This window comes from Ursus americanus, chromosome 24, assembly GCF_024610735.1.
Source record: "Ursus americanus isolate L20-20 chromosome 24, mUrsAme1.1.p, whole genome shotgun sequence".
Taxonomy (NCBI): Eukaryota; Metazoa; Chordata; class Mammalia; order Carnivora; family Ursidae; genus Ursus; species Ursus americanus.
In genome coordinates, this window is record NC_142150.1 from 29470353 (window position 1) to 29492187 (window position 21835).

Here is a 21835-nt window from a genome sequence, read left to right on the forward strand (position 1 = left end):
GTCATTACAATATAATAAAAATGTGTATAATATAAAATAAGGAATTTCATGCACAGACCTGGAAAGCAAACACACCCCGTGGCTTTCTTTGTGGATCATTTCTCCTTGATAAGAACTTCGGTTTTCATCAGCCCTGGCTAATTCCCTGCTGACTATAAAATTCAGGCCCTGCCCTTTGCCTGATGCCAGAGGCTCTCCCTCCAGAGGCCAGGGATGCGGCAGCCACCAGGAGGGCCTAGGGTGACAGGCCTCCAGGAGCCCCCTTGTCCCTGCCCACCTTCTGGAGTGCAAGAGAACCACTGGCTGACCTTCCAGTGACGGGAGTATTTCTTTTGGGGACATTAGAGGAAAGTCTCTAGTACCTACCTGATTTTTCTTCTCAAGAATAAAGTCAGAGCCCCAAGAGGCCCGATGCCTGCATTCCTGCTTGTGTGTAACCCCTTGGATTCGGTGCTCAAGCAAAGCCACCAGGGGCATGAGTATACACACACACACACACACACACACACACACACACGTGCAAGCATACGCGCACAGAGAGCCCTTTGTGATTCAGCAATTCTGCTCACTCCTAGGGACATACCTTAGAGAAACTCGTACACGGGAACAAGGGGACATGCGCGAGAATGTTCCTAGAAATCTTGTAATGGAAAAAAACAAAGAAACGTCTAAATGCACGTCAATAAGAGAATGGGACTGTGGCCTCTCCGTACGATGGAATATTATACAGCAGCAAAGACATAAGTAATAAATAAATAAATAAATGAGCTGGAACTACATACGTGTGGATGGGTCAAGCTCAGAATTTTCATGTGGAGCTCAAATAGTGGGATGCAATTTAAATAAAGTTTAAAACACAAAGATACTCTTCTGCTGCTCAGAGTTTATGTGGACATGGAGGGAAGGGGTGAAGACATGTTTGGGGTGGGGAGAAACAGGGCGCTGTCCTGAGTGAAACCGAGGGGACTTCGATGGCATTTGTCAAGTTTTATAAAATTCGGCAGTGGCTTGCGAGTGTTTGTCAAATTACTGTCTGTGCCTTTTATGTGTCTCAAATATTAAGTGAAAAGGAAAAAGAAAACACCGGCCACCTGATCCAGCTAGAAATGATTTATTTACCATTGAAAGGTTTTTGCTCCCAAGTGTGACACCAGACATAGGACTACAATGTCTCATGCTTCTTTTTGTGCTTCGGTTCGTGACTGCAAAACAAACACACACTTAGCACTGACAACAAGAAACACAGGCGGCAGAAACAAATCACAAAGGCTAGGTCTCTCTTTTGGGGCTCCTCGCCTCGATTTGGCTTAGACTGCAGCTCCCTCCCCTCAAGACTCCTTCACACCCCAAAGGAACTGTCGCCGGAGACCCTCCCTTGCATCTTACCCTCCCTACATAGCATCATTTGGAGAGCTGGGTCACTCAACCCATGCCAAAAATCCTATCGCAAAGTGAAATGGACAGACAACGTGCAAGGTCTTGACCAAGGGATGCGTGGCAAACGCACACCAATTTGATGTGAGAAGTGGAGTCACAGATTAATGAGGATGGACTCCCCGTTCTCAATCCCTGTCACCATATCTAGGAAAGAACCAGGTCACCCTGGGGGCCCCAGCCCTATCTACGATGGGTTCTCCCTTTATTTTCACCTGGCTCCATGCCCTTCTTAGAAAACACTCCCTGGCCAAGTTACAAGGCATGCCTTTCAAACATGATCAGTTGATTTCACAGAGACTCAATTACTCTAAGTCGGTAGTAAGTCACAAATGTGTCTGGTACAAGCTTTGCCGATGCGAAGATGACTGAAGTTTGTTGATTCGGCTGTCTGATGTCTCTGGGCAATTTAAAATGTAAAGTTCCGAGATGGCTGATGCTTTCACCATTGAGAACACTTACAGTGTCTTTTTCTGTCTAGTCCCCCCCTCCATCCCTCATTCATTAATTCATTCAACAGATATTTATTGAGGGCCCACGAGCTAGCTTTATTCTAGGTTCTTGGAACATGCCAGTGAACACGACGGACTAAATCCCGTGCAAGACTTCCCCCTTCCTGTGCATGCCTGCCAAGTGAGGTGACGGGCAACACTGAGATGGTCTGTGCTGGCATTTGACTCCTATCAGGGGCAACCTTGAGGTTGGATTCTGGAAAACGAAACGCTTGAGATACAAAGAAATGGAAGCCTTGTGATGGAATGGCCATAGGCAGAGCTGACATTTCTGGCATCGGAGGCTCCCCGGCCTGCCTCAGACATCCTTCCGTGATAACTAGGAGGCAGGTGCATAGATTCATGAGGAAGTAGAACCTGTGTTTCCCGATGTTAAGTCTAGAATCCAGGCTTTTCTACACTGGAATAGTGGATGTTACCAAGAAGAGATTACCCGTCAGCCTACGTAGGAAATGTTTTGTTTTCTTGTGGCCATGCCGACCAAAACCGGGAGGCCGGAGTGTGAGGGGCATCTCAGAAGCACATTATAGGAAATCACCAACAAATGCTTTGCCAAAAAAAAAAAAGAAGAAGAAAGAAAGAAAGAAAAATACAAAATACAAAAATACAAAAAAAACCCAAAAAACAAAAAAACAAACAAACAAAAACTTGGCAGGAGGTGGCCAGCCTTAATGAGCAAGATCTCCTATTATCTGAAAAACTTTCCATTTAAACAGGGATTCGATATTTTTTCTGTTTCTTTAGATGCTTTTCTACTTCTGCACAGAAACGGAAAATCATGACTTAAGGTGATGAGGCCGCTGCTCCGATTCTCAGCGAGAGGCTAAGCACGGCCTGACTTGTCACAGGCATGAAGCATGGCCCTTACCCATCTCACCCAGGGGTTCCCTTGTAGATCACAGGACAGGGCGACATTTGAAAGCCCAGAGTTTGGGTGTCAGTAGCAAGGAGCCCAAATGCAGAATCCACGGTTCTGGAACTGCCTGGGACGGTTCTGGCCCCTTCCAGTCTCCATCAGCTGCCCTCTTGCCGCTTAAAGATGATCTGCGGGTGGCTGCAGTTTCTTAGCCGGAGGACGCCTATGGTGTTCGAGCTCTATTTCATTGACCACATCACTCACAGAGACAGAGCTGCCATGGCATTGGCCCCATTTTACAGATGGCCAACAGAACCCGGGAGTCCTGGTTCATGGGTAAATATTATACCCACGCGGCAAGACGCAGCATCTGATTGACCGTGCGGACAGCTATTTGGGATAAGAAGGTAGGAATTTGAAGCCTAGCTGCTGATGACTTACTGATGAAAGTGGCAGACCCTGAAAATCGAGGAAGGGAGACACATTCGCAAAAGACTTCCTTTCCTATTTCAAGTTCCCTCTTCGGCCACTTCTACGCAGCCCGATAAAATAGACGAAATCAGGATGTGCCTCCCCCACGGAATTCCTCCTGCAATGGCTGGAACACTGAGGACGATGGCTCCGTCTCAGAGGGTCACTTTGGTGATGCTGGTGGGTGCGACAAGAAGCGCCTCGCGACAAACAGGGGAGTCCCACCTACGCCTTAAGGAGGATCTCCCCGAGTAGACCATAAACTGATTTTGAGATAAAACAACAGAGTTCTTCAATAAAAAACACAAAATTCAGTCCAAGAACAGGATCTGAAGAGCACAAATGAAAATATTAAGAATTAAAATAATTAAATAAATTAAAAAAAAAAACAAAACCAGAGAGGCCTCCCAAATTTCACACTGACAGTTGAGATGTCCAGCCTTGGAGCTGGCTGCCCCAGGCTGTTGGGAGTCTCAGCAAGGACTGGGAAAACCTGTCTGGAATGTTGTAGAAGGGATCTCTCCCAGTGCAGTGCTGCAACCTCTGCATCGAAACCGGATGGGGCTTGTAAAAATGCAGGTGCCTGGGTCGCGGCCAGGAGTATTGATTTGGAGTGTACAGGGGGCCCGGGGAATCTGCTGGTGATTCTTCACACACTAAGGTTCGAGAACCGTTGGGTGACTGCCGTGGGTCAGGCGCACCATGTCGTGCTGGCTAAGATTTCGTCCCACCCATCCCAACCCCTAACTCTGTGAGTTGATCCGGGATGCTCTCTTTCCTCCATCGTTTTTGAAAATGCTTATTTTTAAAGAGCCACATTCTTTGCATACATTCGTCCCCACATTAAGCTTTCCCTGCCTGGGGCCTGACCCCACCTGCCACACGTGCACATGGGCTCTATTCAACAAGTGTCTCTTCAACAGCACAGAGAAGCGACATGCATTCCTCGGTGCGACCCAAACGTCCTGTTTCCACACACTGCCCTGCCCTGCTCATATTCTAGAAGTGAGAGTGTACTAGGAGAGGGACGGGGGCCTGGCCTTTGCAAACACATCTGTCTCCTGGGTGTCAGAATGAGGATGGGGCACGAAGAGGACGTCACGGAGGGCAGCAGGGCCGGAGGGGCGGGGCTGGGGCCGGAGGAGGGAGGCGCCCGGGCAGCTGGCTACGGGTGCAGCTGATGCCACATGGCGATCTGGCGGCGAGGGTTTTTGAGCATCTCCTCCCAGTGGCTGCGCTCGGAGCCCGAGGCGTGCAGGCCCAGGCTGCAGCGGCCGAGCGCACAGCTCTGCCCCTCGTCATCCTGGCCCAGCACCTCCAGCTCCACGCTGGACGCCTGCAGCAGCTCGTCGGGCAGCTCGAACATGACCATCTCATTCCACACGGGGTTGATCTTGTGCTTGGCCCGTTTCGTCTGCTTCTTCTTCAGCTTCTGAGCCTGGTGCTTTAAGGTCACCTTGACAGAGACATCTGGGGGAAAGAGAGAGACAGAAGGGTGAGCCCGGGGGGGGGGGGGGGCGGGCCAAGGATGATGCTCCCTCTTAGGGCTGGAGAGACAGGGTCTCTGGCTGGAGATGTGCTCCGAGGCTCCCTCTCTCCGCACCCCCCCTCACTCTGTCCCCCTCTCACAGTTACTGCATGCCCACCGCGGGGCACCAGACGTGGGGATACAGCAAGGGGGCCTGCCCACTTAGAACTTAGGCCACGGTGTGGAAAACCCACAATGGTACAACACATCCGGGTGGTCACTGGGCTGCCCGCGACTGGGTCGAGCTGGAACCATGATTTGCCATGAGCCCTTCCCAGCATCTTCACGTCCCACATCAGCCCAAGTCCCAGGTAACAGCTCAAATGTACTACAGCTTGATTTTCCACTCAGACCAGCCAAACGAAGCCATCCCTTGTCCTCACCCCATTGGTTTTCCATCCGCGCGTTTTTGTTGATTATTAAGATAGAAGGTCTCCTGCTGGTTGGTTGAGTTCTTGTCCTCTGTTGTGTCATAAATGTTACTGGAGCACCCCGGCTGCATGTGGGGGGTGAGGGCAGATTGCCTGGGCCCCCACGGGTCCTGGGCCGATAGAGCTGAACCCCCCCACCCCCAGGAGAGCGGCACGGGTCACAGGACAAGCTCGCACGGGACATCACCAGGCTCAGAAGCCAGATTATGTTTTCATTAGTCATACTCCCCAAAGCTAATGTGAGAATAATTGTTCCTCGGTATTTACGGCTATAATTATCACCCCCGGGCGGCTAGCTTGTTATTTCAGCAGACAGATTTGAGAGACAAAGTGTTGTGTTGTAATTGTCCTGACAGGAGCTGTAAAAAAGGAGGCGAAGAAGTGTCTGGAGGGGATGAGGAAAAGCACTGAGTTCTGGCCTTCGGCTGGGGGATCGGCCCGCAAGACCGGCCCTTCTGATGTCATTTGCCCAAAATTGTTTGCTCCAAGATTCTGAACCGGTGGTACTTCTTTACTTGTATCCTGCTATAAATACCTGGTTATTTATATCCTGCTCTAAGCACTTGGCTTCGGGTCCAGGTATCATACTGCCAACCAGGGCTGCTTTCCGGCTCTGACAAGAGAGCCTGTTTGGTCCCCAAGACTCAGGGGTCTAGTCTGTGCTGGGGCATCCAGAAGGAAAAACCGAGGCTTCCAGAATGTCGAAGAGATGCTTACTTGGGTATATGGGGCACAGACGCCCTCAGCTTCAGGCCGCCTCGGCCCAGGCACCCACACACCTTCTGCCAGCACCCACACTCAGCTGGCGTGGGGGTGGCAAGTTGACAAAGATGAGAAGAGAGGAGAGACTGGGGTTGGGTGTGGGGCACACAGTGATGGCTGCCTAAGACAGGAGGACAGCCTGGCCTTCCCCACACCTGCCAGTGAGGTGAGTCCGGCCCGTTGTGGGTGACGGGCTGAGCCAAGTTTCCTCTATGGTCCGGCTACTGTGCTCCGTGGCTACCCTCCGATCCTCAGCTTCCTCTGAGCCACGGGTGAGACTGGTTCTTGGCATGTGGACCTGCAAGGTCGGGAGCTCCAGGTAACTCACGCCTGGGCCTGATGAAGGGATTGGCCCAGGAGTAAAGGGATATGAATTTAAAGCAGGGAGTGTTGTTCTCACTCACCCTTCCCCAGGAGCGCCTTGGACTGGTGAGAGTGAAGGTTCTTGGCCTTAATGAGCACGACCAGGAGGCGGTTGGCAGCCGGGAGGTAGCTGATGGACAGAAGGACCTCTCCAGTTCCTGCAGACGGCTCCTGAAACAGAAAAGAGGCGGAAGGAGGGGAGCTTTCCTTAGCGGTGCCTTCTGACCCATCGGCTAGCGCTGAGGCTGGGGTCACACCGGCCTTGTATCCGACAGGTGTCCCAGAAACCATTTACCCACCAACACTGCTCTCCTACAGAAGCGAGGGGGGCCCAGAGGAATTATACGTACCATGTGCTTCAATAAGAGTTTCCCATTTGCCACAAGATGTGTTTTCCAAATATCGTATATTCAAACCCAACACATAAAACAGATTGAAGAGATGCCACTTAGGATGTGGCAGGGGCAGAGGGCCAGGATCCCTTCTCACCCTTCACCAGCACCCCTGTACAAGTTCTTGGGGTATCTTTATAGAGCACTGGGGTCCTAGGGGACACAGTTTGAGAACCATGGCATCGACCGGTCAGGCTCCCGGGGCCGCGGGGAGGTGTGATCCATTACTCTGTTTGAGAAGGTAATTCCTTCCAGCCCCTGTAGGGCTCAGAGTCAATATGTGGTGTGCGAATGTTGAGCAGGGCCTTGCTTGGTCAACAGAATGGCCAACTGTGTCAGCACAAAAGCTGGGCGGCCGATGGTAGGAAGGGCACCAGAGGCCACTGGAAGTAAGTACGCTCTGCAGGAGGTGGGGATGCCCCGTCTGCCGCTTTCCAGAGCGTCTCCGCTGAAATTCCTGCAAGCACTTGTTTGGAGTGTCTGCAAATCCCCCGAGAGACAAAAATGAGCCAAAGAGCCCCCAGGAGGCAGATGTCTGTCACAGTCCCAAGGTAGTGCTAAGGGTATAGACCCTCGCACCGGACCATCGGGGTCAGAGCTCCGATCCTGCCATTCACACGCTGTGTGCCCGCTGGCACGTGACTTCACTTCCCCACGCCTCCAGGGCCTCATCTGTAAAATGGGCATAATAATACATCCACCCAATGGCCTGGCCCACGTGAAGTGCTGTGGAACGGTCGGCCTTGATGATCACCATCGGTCATCAAGGAAGGATACTCAGCACTTTTCGAGATGATTAAGTGGGAATGTTGTTTCTAGATCAACAGGAGCCAGTCTAGGCTTTGGCAATGTGGCTGGTTGAGGCTGGTCAGCCCTCTGCCTGGGTCTCCCCTTTTCTCTGGGGGGGAACAATGTCTTCAACATGACCCCAGTGATTCAATCGGCCCTAAGTAACTAGTCACATGACAAAATGATCTGGGAGCTACCAGGGACTTTGGCAAGGACATGAGTAATAGCCGCGAAGCCTGATTAAACACTTACTATGTGCCAGGGGCAATTGTATGATCGGTCCCACCAGGCTACAGGCTCCCACAAAGCCGTTCCCCAGCACGTAGCATACAGTTGGCACACAATTAATATTTGTGAGAAAGTACCCTACTGAATCTTGACAACGACCCTAGCGATACTAATCTCGTTCCCATTTGAAGCATAAGACCTTGACGCTGGAGAGGGGGCGTCGCTGCCCGAGGTCACGTAGCCAAAGGACGTGAAGCAGCAAAGCTGAGCCTTGAACGAAGGTCTGGTCTGATACCGCAGCCCGAGCCCTAACCCGAGATTTTCAGACCTGTCATTCCCCAGTGAAGGAACTAGGCCCAGGGACCTGTCCGGGCACCCAGAGGGCCCGGCCCCCACCTCCTGATTCTAGATACTTCTTGAGGTCCACGGTTGGCCTGAGCTGCAGCCACGGGATGATTCGGCTTCAGCGTCCTGCTCCCCCGAAGCCAGGTGAGAGGAACCCGGGCCCGTCAGCCTGGGAAGGGCTCGTCACCTCTGTAGAGGGGTGCCAAGAGCCCCGGGGGAGCCCCACTCGCTGTACCACAGCCCGATAATTTTAGCAGTCTCTGCTCCCCTCAGCTCTGCTGCTTCAAGTACCTGTCGGCAAAAATAACTCTCTTCACCCTCACCCTGCCCCCCAACTTTCTCTTGGGCTCTCAGGGAATCATTCAAGATGGCCTCGGAGTGGGGGGGCTCTATGATCCCCGGTGACGCACACGCCGCTGTTTGGCTGAGCGTCTTCCGGTGAGAACTGGGGCACCGACGGCCCCTGGTTAACTCATTCTGGCCTAGAGGAGAGAAGCTTCGGGGCTGTGGCCACGGAACGCTCCACCCACCTTGCTCACCTCAGCTCGCACCCCCAGCTGGAGCCAGGGCCACCCCCACCGGCCTCAGGGCACCAGCTCCCAGGTCTGCCAGCATGCTGCCTCTGGCATTCCTCACGTGTGGGGAAGCAGGCCAGCGGGGGTGTCTTTGGGGGCACCTATGGTGCTGGTGAGAAGGCGCGCACGGTAAGGGCAGGGCCCGGCCTTAATTACTGCTGCGTCCCCAGCTCCTGGCACGGGGCCTGGCACGTGCTGGAAATTGGGCATAGTATTTGCCGGATGAAGGGATGCGCTTTGCTCTTCAAGGGGGAGGGACAGCAGGTCTGAGACTTCCAGCTAGAAGTCTCCGAAGCCCTGGGGGAGCCCCTCCCCCTCCAGAGAAAGCTGGTTTACCAGCTGAATGAACCACAAGTGTCAGATCCTCTTCCCAGGGCCCCCGGCTGTGATTCTGCTCGGGTCCCAAATCACACACTCATTAGGGAGCTTGCTGCCGAACAGCCTAGTTCCAGCTGAGAGTGACTGTCAATTTTTATCAAGGGTCTGCGGCTGGGAAAGAAAGAAAAATAAGGCGAGGAAGAGATGCTAGTCCACAAGGGGGCAGGTGGGGAGTGCAAGTGTCCGTCAGGGAAGGTCCCAGCGGACAGGGCCTCGTAGGCGGTCGGCCACGTACATGGCACGGCGGCGAGGGGACAGCCCCAGACTTAGAGCCAGACCAACCTGGCCGCAAGGCCGAGCTGGCGGGGTCCAAGCTGGGGGACCCTGCGAGGGTTACCCCACCGCTCGAGGCCCCTGTCTGCACATCTGTACACGAGTCACGTTGTCGTTTCTGCCAGGCCGCTCTGAGGACTGAAGTGACTCTCTAAGCACAGCAACTGATAGGGGGTAAGGACTCAACACCGCAGGCCCTTTGTGGCATTGTTATCACTCCAGCGCAGTCGGCAAACGTTCTCCGTAAAGGGCCAGGCAGTAGATACTTGGGGTTTTGTAGGCTAAGCAGTCTCCCCGTGAGGCACTGATCAGCTGGTTGAGACCGGTCCCCCAGAAGGCTCCCTCTCGGCTCCCCTGCGGCAGCCCTTGGATGAGGCCTTGACCCGAGGGCCTAAATAACCACACACCGTCCTATGGCCTTGACCTCTCTGACCCCTCGCTGCCCGGCCCCTGAGGAATGCCAGTTTGCTCTCCAAGGAACTCCTCTCTAAACAGCACACAGCCGGCAGACCCTTCTCTCCCACCCTCGGCTCCCCCCGCAGCACAGGGGTGTGGAGAACCGTCCCAGGGCTGGGGACCCCAGGAGAACACTGGGCTCTGGGGCTGCCGCCAGCCCAGTCTGTACTTCAAAGCCCAGCACAAACAACACTTCCCACCAGGCCTTCTAGAACTCTCCATCAGAGCACCTCGGTTAGGCCTCTCTTAGATGTCTTAGGATTCAACCCATGTCCGCTATCATCGTTGTCGTTGTCATTGTCACTTGTCTGCTCTAATTTATTCCCCCGGCCTGTAAGTGCTAGGCGTAGAGGCTTTCTATATGATGCCCATCTCCCCTGCAGTGCCTGGCACATAGTAGGGACACAGGGAACGTGCATGAGTTCGGATGGGGGTATTTCTGTCAGCGTTAGAGCCCAGACATTCATAACACGTTTTCCACGATGGCAGGGGGATCTCTGCACGGTCAGCTAGAAGCAAAACCAGATGCTGGGAATTCCACAGCCTGGGCTGTGGGGTCTGCTGCAGCTCTCCACCCTGTTCACGACTCCAGTCTTCCTTGCATGCACACACACGCACACACACGCACGCACGCACGCACATGCTGGGAGGGCCTGTGGAGCTTGCTTCGTGAGCGCTGGCCCAGTACCACCACCCCAAGCTCCCCTAACGGGTTTCACCTTTCCTGGCAAGAGGTCACCCTACCTTAACTGAAGTCTTCAGCTCACCCCACTGGGCGGCCCCCAGAGGCACAGACGCCCCGTCCAGGCCCAGGCGGAGCTCCCCGAGCACGCTGTGGCGGGAGAAGCGGTCGCAGGTCCGCAGGGTGAGCAGCAGCGTGGCCGTGGGGAGCTCCTCCTCCGCCAGGGGGAGCACCAGGCCTTCCTCCCAGGTGGTGTGCAGCTGCCGCTTCTTCAGAGCTGTCTGGGCCTCCACCGTGCCGGTCCTGTTGGCCACGCTGCCTTGGATGTAGCAGTCACAGCCTCCGTCGTGGCCGCTGGTCACAGCTGCAGCCAAGGAGACAGCAATACGGACGTGGGACTTCGCGAGGACGAGGGGAGGGGAGCGGCACGGGCCGGCTTGGAGCGGCCACGTCCAGCTTCACGGTCATGACCTTAGGTGGACGAGAGCCCTGGGGCCGACCACCGTGGCTTTGTGGAATCGCCCTTCAGCAAGACACTTAGACACTGGAGCTCCCCGGAGGCGGCCCGTGTCAGTACACGCTGGTCCCCAGAGAAGACGGGCGGGACGGGGAGGCTTCCCAGAGTCCTCCCCGCCTCATGACCCCGGGGTGTCCCCGAGATGCCAGGTCCCACGAACGGCTAATGACTTTTGTGTTCTGACACCGTACTGTTCGTTCTGTACTTTAAATATTTACCACACAACCATCTGTGACACGCATCGCTTGGCCACCACCTCCGTTGTTTTCTTATTCTAAACTTTGGTGTTTTTAAAGCTTCCCAAGATGGACTGACCCAGAAACTTGTACTCGTGGTGCTTTTATGGCTGGCTACTCAATGATCAGCTGAGAAAGGGTAGCTGATCTTTCCCAGGAAGGGAAGGTGAAGGACTGGGGCCATACATCCTGCTAGAACCCTCCACCGAGCTCCAGGGGAACTGGGTTTAGTCCTGGCTCTGGCACCAATAGCTGGAGTATCTCAGACAAGTCACCCGAGGTTGCTAGACCTCAGTTACCTAATCTGTTAAATGGGACTATGGTGAAGACCAAATGTAATATATTTGAAAAGGCTAAAAAATCTTGAAAGAGCATAAAGAGGAAAAACACCCCTTAAAAAGCATAAAATTTAATACAAAAATCTAATTTCTCCTGCTCACAGCTCCCAACTCCCAGGAGCCATAGAATGGCCCATTGTTAGCCCCAATTCCTTTGCAAAGCCTCAGCTTTGTTTGCTGGTGGTAAAGTGAATTGTGGGGGTAGGGAGACCAGGGACATCCTGACCCCCTTGGAAAGCCTGCCCCGTTCTCGGGTTACAGAAACTTGGCGGCCCATTCAGAGCACCCTTCACGTTCAGCACAAAGCCCCATTCAATGGCGAAGGCACCTGCGGCAGATAGCCAGCTCTTCACCAAAAACCCCTTTCCTTTTTTCTGAGCACCCACTGAGCCACATTGCCCAGGCTCCTTGGCAGTCAGCGGCCACGTGACTGAGTTCCAGCACTGAGCAGGCGTGACGCGTATTCTGCGTAGGTCATGGCTTCTAAGGGGCGGTTGGTTGTGCTCTCTCCCTCTCCTCCCTCTCTTTCCACCTGCTAGATACAGATGACAAGGAGGCCTGAGGGAACTGGGGGCGGGGGGGACTCCTGATGGAAGGAGTCTGGTCCCTGAATCACCCCTTGGAGCAAAGGTATTTGCCAACTAGGATTCTCCACTTTGGATGTTATGGGGGGGGGAGCCCCACACATTTCGGAATCTGTTCATTACAGAGAGCTCCCTCCAGCTGCAGATGCCCCCATCCCTCCTGCCCAGCTCCTCCAGGGGAGACGGACACATGGAAGCCCGTGGAAGTCAAACAAAAGTGATACCTTCCAGACGAGTCACAAACAGTTCTGCCTTCTGCCGGTCATAGTCCACGCGGTAGTGGAGTTTGGGCGCCTGGTTCCAACTGGCGGCCTTCTCTGGGTTCCAGGCCTCCATGACACACACATCCTCCACCACACCTGTTAAGAGAGGTAAAGCCGTCACTGCCACCCTCGCTAGGGTCCCGTCGTCCAGATCACATCTTTCCCATCTGCCACCTATGTCATGAATGCAAACCGATAGCTCCCTAGCTGGGGCCAAATCATGGTGGCCACCCAGGGTGACACCTGTGGTTCTGGGATGACATTTTAAGGGACTGTCACTGCCCCGTGGGCAAGACATGGTCTTTGGTGTCACACGTGAGCTGCCCTGTAACAGTTATGTGACCCTGGACAAGGGACTTCGCAGTTGCCTCATCTTTACCATGGGAGCGATCATAGTTCCTCTCTCCTCAAGTTACTTGCACGAAGTGAAATAAAGTGGGGAAAGTACTTGGCCCAGGGCCCGGCCCCTGGTGAGCTTTCGGGAAGGGAAACTGTCACAGCCTGTGTGGTCCAGTCACACTGTATCAGGCAAACTGAGCTCAGCCCACCTCCAGCTCCCCCTCTCCTGGAGTCTAATCCCTGCTCCCCAGGTGTTGGTGGCTGGAGATCAATGTGAGAGAATAAGTCAGGGGGAGATGCCCGGGGCAAGGTCAGGGGTCGTAGACGTGACTTCCGTGCAGGTCCAATAAACGCCTGTGGGACGAATGAATGACCGTCGCTTTAATTCAGAAGTCCCTAAAACCACCAAGATTGCTCATTCTGCCCGCTTGCCCAGGAGCCAAACATCTGGAAGATTGTCATCCGTCGAATATACTACAAGAATTAGAGGGTCCAGCAGCTGTAGCAGACTCCACTTGAGGCAAATTGGAATTTAAAAAATTTTGGTTTTCAGAACAAATTCAGAGAGTAGATACTTGAAGGACTATTGAGCTTCCCAAATGGCTCGTTATGGGGTTTGTGCAAATGGTGAGCAAGTCCCCTGGCGCGTCTAAGTCAGGAACAGATTGACCAGGCCGTGAGCAATGCGTAAAGCGACATCAACACACACACAGGACCCACGCGGCTTCTGAGGCCGCCACACGGAGGAGAGCAGCAGGGTCAGCGCCAGAAGGGGCCTGCCTGGCGCCCAGAGCTCTCCGCTCTCAGACAGCCTCAGCCTTCAAAGCCAAATCAAAACCAGACCAAAGCCGCACCACTTGGAAATGCGGGGACAGATTCAGCTTCCAGAAATGGGACACGGAGCTCCACAGGGAGCTGAGGATTGTCACGGGGGGGGGGGGGTAGGACATGTCCAGCATCATGGGGATGATGTGCAATCGATCTGGCCTCCCCCTCTCCTGCTCGCCCATCCCTCTGGTCAATACTTGCTGAAGAGTCAGTTCCTGAGAGCTTTCTGTGGAGCCATCGCTTGGCTTCTGCGGTGGGAAAAGCAATGAAGAACGATGACAAAGAGAAGATGAGCTAATGTTCTGAAGTCTTCATGGTTCCAGACTCTGACACGCTCCCCTGCTCTTCCTGGTCCAGAGCATCCAATCCTGGCTTCATCCAGGCTTTGAGAAATTAGGATTCTGATCACCCACCCTCGAGGCTCCTCAGGCAAGCTCTTCCCCACCCTCCAAATGTAAGCTCTCGAGTCCCCAAGGGGTCTGTTTTCATCTATTTAAAATGTAGGCTGCTTGGGGCATGTGGGTGGCTCAGTGGGTTAAGCATCTGCCTTCGGTTCAGGTCATGATCTCAGGGTTTGGGATGGAGTCCCACACTGGGCTCCCTGCTCAGTGCAGAGCCTGCTTCTCCCTCTCCCTCTGCCCCTCCCCCTGCTCATGCTCTCTCTCAAATAAATACATTTTTTTAAATCTTTAAAATAAAAATAAAATGTAGGCTGGAGGCTAAAAGTGGAGCAGTTTCGTTCATGCCACAAGCATTATGTGAATCTGTTCTTGAAGAAACGCTGGACTAATCACTGTGGTCCTTGGGTGGGTTTGGCGGGGGAGGGGTTGTTCACCCGCCAGCATGGGGTACAGTTGGACCCAGGCCAGGAGATGTATCAAAACTGGGGTCAATGTCAAAGCCAGTTCTGCTGCTTCCTCTTCCTCCATGTCCCTGTCGAACCACACAAACAAAACCCCCAAACCACACAACAATCTATTCTCCCGAATGTATTTCTTGCCTCCTTCTGAAAGCCTGCACGCTCCTTTCGCTTAGGGACAGTGTCTGCCTGACACATCTGCCCCAGGGCCCAGCGTAGCCCTGCACCCCTAAAGGTGTTACATCTTGAAGTCTGTCCTGATGAGAAGAAGAGAAACATCATGGTGACAGTATGTTGTGAGTATGTCCTTTGTGCCACTCCCTGCACTGAGCGCTTTATAAGCATTCTTTTATTTACACTTCCCAGCAGCCCTATGGGGCAGATCATAGCGCAATCCCATTTTACGTATGAGGAAACTGAGGCCCAGAAAGGTTAGCAACATGACCGAGGCCAGCCAACGAGTACATGAAAGAGCAGAGAATCGAACCCGTAACTCTGAAAGCCCATGATCTTATCACGACTCCTCTACACGACTTAAAAAGGACTCTCCACTGTCCATTGGGAAGCTGGAGGCCCTGGAGGGAAGCAATGAAGCAATACGTCTGCAGGAATAAAGCTCTGTGGCTCTGAGGCCCTGGGCTCACCCACTTGCCCTGCGTCAAATGCTGTGGATGCTGGGGCTGGCCACACCCAGCTCCCCCCTCCCGAAGTGCTGCCTAGAGGGGAACCAGGGGCAGGAGACCCCTACCATTCTGAGGAAGGATGAACAGCTCCTCTGTGACCTGCCTTTTGAGGCGGCTGTCGTTCAGGGCCTGGGGACTGACAGGTGCGGCGGGCTCCTCTGTGGTCCTCAGAGTGTAGTCTGCGTAGTTGATGACCTCCGGGGCTGTCACAGCCGGCCTGGGTCCGTAGACGTCTGGGAACTTGAGGAGGGCTCGGGGCTGGACGGGCTCCGTGGACTTTTTAACGTTGAACTGCAAACACACATCACTCTGATTAGTCCTCGAGAGCACCTCCCACCTGTGTGCCACCCACAGAAAGGAGACGCCGTGACCTGACCTGTCACGAGAGGCAGAGGGCGGGCTGTGGTCCCTTTCTGCTCTTAGGGGCACCACCCCAGAAGCTGAAATGTCACCTCCAAGCCCACCAGAATCCAGGACCCCATGAGTGGTGGCAGAGTGTAGTGAGACAGGCCCTGTTCAGCTGTCCCTCCTCCCCCTGTCCCTTGGTCCTCTGCTGTGCCCCGGATGGTTATCACCTGGGCCACCTGCCTCTTGTCGCTTCCCCCTGCCTCTTCCACCCAGTGGCTCAGAAGTGCCAGGGGTCCCACCACACTTAGAACAAAATCCAAACTTCCAGCAGTGACCTACCGGCACTTGTTCCACGCGGCCCTACTCAGCTTTCTGACGTCGCCCCAGAATCCTCTCTTCACACCCCTCCAGCCACTGACCTTCCTGCTTCTCGAACAGGCTGAACTCTTTCTGGGTCTGATTTCTGGCCCTCAACCCCTCCCCCGAAACCTCCCCCTCCACACACCTGCTGTAAATGAAGTCCCTCCCCCACACCTGTCCCTTCCCTTTCACCACATCCTGCGCTTTCCTTGATAGCATTGAGCTCACCCTATATTGTTTTGGTCATAGGTTGGCCTGTTTGTGGCCAGTCCTGTGTGAGCTCTATAAGCTCAGGGATTCCGTCTCATCTTGCTCCTTTGGTGTCCCAGGTGACTGCATAGTGTCTGCTCACAGGGAGCACACGGTACAAAACTGTGGCTAAGTCTGCCACGCTTAGTGGCCTGGTTCGTGCACTGCACAAAGGAGGCTGGATGAGGGGCGAGTGGGGGTCAAACTGCAGTCTGTGCACCACTTGGCCAGCCGTGCACCCTGAGGTAGGGGCTTAGTCCCCCTGGAATGAAGGGCATCTTCTCTTTACATGAAGGCCCATGAGCTTGTGAAGCTCTAAGCCTGCAGGGCTGTCTCACACAGACCAGTGGAATCTTCTCTTTGCCTCCCTTAGGAACTGAGATTCCTTCTATCCGAGGCATTCAAACTTACATACCAGGTAGCAATATCGGGGGTCTGCCCAGTCCCCCGGAAATCAGGGACTGAGGGCCAGACCTGGAGCTCAAACTGCTAGCTGGGTAGCCCACAAAATAGCCCCCAAGTTGGGGCAGGTACGGTGCCATGGGAGAGTCCCCCAAGAAGCTTCCTGCCCTCCTCGCCGGTCCTCCTGGCTCTCCCCTCTGTGGCTGCTGGAGGGGCCAGCCAGGGGTCAAGGCTGCTCTCTCCAGTGACAGGAGTGACCCAAGGGCTGAGATGTGGGGGCAGGGGTAGGGGTGGCGGTCATGCAGTGCTGGAGGGGGCAGCACTTGGAAGTTCACGCTGTTTCAAAGTGTGTGCCCAGTGTTTGCACACTCTACATTCCACCATCCCAGGATAAACCCTGGACACTCTGCCCTCATTGCCACTCTGTCCCAGACCATTCTCGAGGGAGGCTGGACCTTGGTGACAAGGCATTCCTAACTGTCCTCATCGACTGGAGAGCAGGTGAGGAGTGCACCAGGGCTCCCAGGGGCCAGAGGCAGCAGCTGGGGTCTCCCGGCCACCATGCAGGGCGTTGCCCTGCGTTACCTCTTATTCTCTCGAACTCCCTAAGGGACTTAGAGGGGCTTAAACACTTAATTCATCTCTCGGAAACGCTGCCCAGCGGAGGACAGTACAGCCAAGCCAGGGCACGTCTATCCCGATCTCTGCTGAGTGTGCCTGCCACGGACAAGCTCAAAAAGCATTTCTGCCTTAAATGGAACGAAGCTGCCCATGAGCAGACAGTGGGGGTGGCAGCAGGATGATACCTAGATCAGCCTGGCCCCAAAGCCCACTGCCACTGTGGCCCCCGAGCTCCTTCCCACCTTCGAGCCTTCGCCAGGCCCAACACCCACTGTCAGAAACGTTTGTCTCTGTTACACATCGTGACGAGTCCCCCACAGAGGGACCCGTATGGTTTGCAAAATCAGTCCCCTTTGCACCCCCACCCCGTTGACCGTGCCACGGAGAATCAAGGGGCCTGGCTCCTGGTGCTGACCCGACCGCCAGAGCTGAGCAGGTCTTGGCGGGTCATTTCGCCACTCTGAGGAGTCACCTCCAGGGGCAGGTGATTTCAAGGTTGGTTCCACTCCCACGTTCTGAGCTCTGAAGAGGTGGGAGACACAGCTCTTTATTTGCAGGTACAGGTGAGTTGGGGAGTCGGTCACCCACTGGAGAGTAAGTAACAGGTGTACTTGGCAGTTCGGGATGCAGTTACAGAAGCGGGCAGCAGGCACGTGGCCACAGGGAGGGGGAGAGCGGACGGTGCATGCAGGGGGCAAGCGGGGGTCTGGGAGGCCAGGGAGGGTGTCAGGGAGGAGCCAGGGCATGAGCTAGACCTTGTAGGAGGGGCAGATTGGAAAGCGGAGTGGGAGTGGCGAGTAGGGTGGTGGGGAAGGCTGTGCTCCCGACTTGAGCAATGACTGACGTCCTCATGTCTTTTTATCCTCCACGAAGTGGCACCTGCCTCCCATATTTCGTCCACGTCTGAGTTATATTGACTATACTATCGCACAATGAGGAAACAGAGGCATGAGGAAGTTCAAGGTCATATAATTGACAAGTGGTGTATAATTGAGCCTCCAGATCTTTTTCTCCAAATTTGTGTCACTTCCACTGTCCTGCAGCTGCTTCTCAAGAAAAAAAAAGTCCCCGTGTGTCTTGGACGCTGGAAGCTGAGGGCGATGGTGGCATCCGGGTTCGGGCCCCGGCTGCTTCCTCCTGTTCATTAGCACAAAAGCGCTCGGCTTCCCACCAGCTGCTGGACACCCAGGCCCTTCTCAGAGCCACGCTATCTGTCACTTGTTGGGTCCAGAACTAAGGTCGTTGGGCTGGTTGGCGGGGGGAGCTACTCTTGTGGTTTCATATTTGATTTCATCCCAGTTCAACCCTTCAGAAGAGGGCTATGTTGATTGATTTCCAGTTGGATCAAACTTGGCTGGTTCTGCATTTTTCATGGGAAAATAGTCATCGGGCTCAGTTCTGAGTGACGTTCGCTCTGCGTGGCCGCAAGTCTCTGCAGAGCCTGGGTCGGCCTTCCTCCCCACTCAGTGGGTCTTAATTTGTGTGCCCCTGGTGAGCTCGGGAGTTGTGACAAGAGCTTAAAATGCAACCCCAGAGCACAAAGTTGGGGTTTTCTTGGGTGTCCGCCAATATCCATCCTCTCCATGCTGCCTTTCCTCCAGATCGCCAGGTTTTCTGAGCCCCACCGCAGCCCCAGCTGTGCGGTGGCGGGGGGCGGGGGGGGACCTGTTTAGCCTGATTCTATCAGGTCTTGAGTACTCTTTCCGCCACAGGGGTTGGCGCCTGTCTGGGAAAGCCAACCCAGACAGAATGGAAGGACTTGCACTTCACAGTGGTAGAAGAGATCCTCTCCCCGGCCGGACGGGAAGCCTGTGGTCCTATCTGGCGACTACAAGATGAGCCAGGCTCAGGACAAAGTTGACATGGGGGACCGCAGGGTGGAGAGAAAAAAGGAAGCTCTGTCTCTGGTGACCAGTGTCCTCAAGCCAGTGGATTATCCAAGCCTGGTATCCCACCTCTGCCCTGCAAGACCACTGAGCAACATTGTCCTTACTGTTTACACCGGTTGGGATCAGGGTCTTTGGGATTTGCAGCCGGGAACATCGGGAACTGAGGCACGGCATTTCTCATGAGCATCCCAGGACACCCCGACTGCTGTAGCGAAGCTGCCTAAGGTAAGACACCATTCCCACCTCCTGAATGTCTCGGCATCCAGCCCAAGTCGCGCTCGCCCGCTGTCTATCCCTGCTCTGCCTGGGTGCGATCCTGTGTGGCCATGGCTCCCTGAAGTGCAGAGTGATTTATAGGCCTTAACTGGGCCGAGGACAGAGTCTGATGGCTGCTTCATGACTCTCTTCAAGAAGGAAAAGCAGCGGCTGATTACCTATCCAATTCTCCCGTCCAACCTTATTTATTGCATTTCAAAAGCCTGGTTCCACCACATCTTTCAAGTGCATCAGTGTTCCCAATTTTAACAGCTGGAACTTACTTCAGTGCCCAAGAAGCAGAAAAAAGGTTTGGGAGTGAGGCTGAGAAAGCATCACGAGTGGGGTGCAAGGTTTGGGAGGAGGGAGGCGCCAGGGGAGCAGCCCCCCAGGGAAGGGCCCGCGCTCCAGCCTAACCCCGCGTGGCAGGAGGGGCAGGATTTGGAAGTGGGGATCCTCCCTCCACTCTCCCTGGAACCCAGGGTGGAATTATCAGTGCAGAATGAATCAGGGAGAGAGTTTCCAGGGGGGCAGACACTCAACAATGAGGGAACGCCCGTCTGGTGCCGGCATGACAGGTACGGAGACGGGAGGCCCCTCTGACGGGTCTCTGCACGTTCTCCTGGCCTCGCCTGTCTCCGGGGCCTCGGGCCACTTGCTCTTGCCCAGCGTGGGCCGTGAGCAGCTTCACCGTGCCTTGGGTCACGCCCGTCCCCCTCCCCTCTTGTCATCTGCTCTGGGGCTTCTCGGTGGCTGCTGAGGTGCATGAGACACCCAGGGACAGTCTGGGCCCACCCAAGGGCAACCCCGATGTGCCAAGACTTAACACTCCACGGTGTCGGGGGTCGGGGGTGGGGCTTGACCATGAAGAGCTGGAAGCCAGACCTGAATTCTTCTCTTCTCCTCCTTCCTACCCCTCCCAAAAGTATCTTCAGTCATCTCTCGGAAGATGACACCTCCAGCAATGGCCCTCGATGCCAGGTGGTGGCCGGCCCAGTAACGCCCCTGCATGTGGCCTCCTCCCCCCTCCCTCCTGCACCCCTTCGCACTTCCGGCTAAAGAGCAGCACAGAGGCCTCAGGGCAGGCCCAGCTTTCCCTAATCCAGCCTAAGACAGATGGCAGGGGGAGGGGCGAGCCTTCATTTCATGAACAAATATTTATTGAGCCCTACTCCAGGCCAGGTCCTATGCTAAGTGTTAGGAACACCGAAGTGAACAAGACAGATGCTGTCCTTCCCTTATGGGGCCTGTGTGGGGGAAAAGAGAAATTAATTATGCAGTTAATGATCTGGAAACAAACGCTTAACCTTACCAGAGACGTTGGGCGACCCCTTTCGTGACATGATTAATTTTTGCCACCTAAAGACTGTTTATTAAATTGGGCTTTCGTGCTAGGGCATCTGTCTTCAAGCATCGCAGCACCCAGGAAGTTACGGGTGGGCGAAGCAGCCTCCGGCTGGGAAAGGGGACAGACGGCTCCATCTCTCACACTTGAACTTAAAAAAGGAGAGGACAGAGGGGAGAGAGCCAAACACAGAGCATTTGGAGTATGTCAAACACAGGCCACTGCAGCTGGGGGTTCTGCAGCGAAGCAGAGCCAAGCCCCGCTCCAGCGGGGCTGGAGAAAGGAGCCTGCCAGCTTCTGTCCCCTCTGGACACTGACGTTGGTCGTTTTGCACACTGACATGCATCCCCGAGTTTGTAAGGGAGCCTGGTGGTCAGGTGTTCAAGCTTCCGAACAAGAAAGTGTGGGGCTGGGACCCACATTCTGCCAATTACCTGCTACACAATCTTGGGTCTGATTCATGAACCTCTCTGTGCCCCCAGTTTCTTCATTTGTAAAATGGGGGTGCTGACAATGGGGTTGGACGGACGATTACCTAAGCGAGCGGGGTAAAGCTCTTAGCACAGAGGCGAGCATAACAACCCCTCAACAAATGTCGGAGATACTCGTTTGACCCTGGGGTCTATCTAGACCACTGCTATGCAAAGTGGGGTTCATGCATCAGGGTCTGCCCATGAACTCTCTTGTGATGAGATCAGTAGATATTAAAACGAAACAAAACAGAGCTTCTCACACTGGAGCTGCTGGGAAGATGGCCCTACAGTGGCCTCCGGGGACCCCGCACCTCCTGGCCTGCACCCCTTTGTGGAACTCTCTTCCCCGGAGTGTGGGCTGCACCTCGTGACTTGCTTCTGATGAAGAGAGTGTGTGCTGAGCTCTCACATGGGAGATTAGGTTGCAAGAGAATTAGATTTCATCTTGTCTGCTCCCCCTGACAGGCTGTGATGTTGAGATCTGCCTGGCAAGCCTGGGGGGACCCGGCTGGCAAGGGAGGGAGAGCAGCTGGGAGGAACTGAATCCTGCCAACAACTCGGAAGTTGGTCCTGCCCCTGTCGGACCTTGAGATGACCGCAGCCCTGGAGGACGTGACCCTGAGCCAGACGATCCGGCTACGCCAGGACCCGATTCCTGACCCTCAGACGCTGCGACCTGGTGTTATTTTAAGCCACTGATTTGGGGCATGATTTGTTAGCCAACATTGTGTAACTAATACAGCTGTTCGGCAGAATTTTCCAAGAAGGCGT

At 54.5% G+C, this 21835-nt stretch overlaps 1 protein-coding gene across 1 annotated transcript in view; it reads right to left on the minus strand.

Moving 5' to 3' along the window:
- Positions 1-1095: 1095 nt before the first annotated feature.
- Positions 1096-21835, minus strand: part of SYT13 (synaptotagmin 13) — a 43537-nt gene continuing 22797 nt past the window's right edge. Inside the window, exons 2-6 of the mRNA XM_045808686.2 lie at positions 15188-15413; positions 12375-12509; positions 10538-10839; positions 6399-6528; positions 1096-4743 (exon numbers count right to left, since the gene is read on the minus strand). Coding sequence (XP_045664642.1) covers positions 4439-4743; positions 6399-6528; positions 10538-10839; positions 12375-12509; positions 15188-15413 — 1098 coding nt within the window. The 3' untranslated portion in view covers positions 1096-4438. The remainder of the gene's footprint in view (positions 4744-6398; positions 6529-10537; positions 10840-12374; positions 12510-15187; positions 15414-21835) is intronic.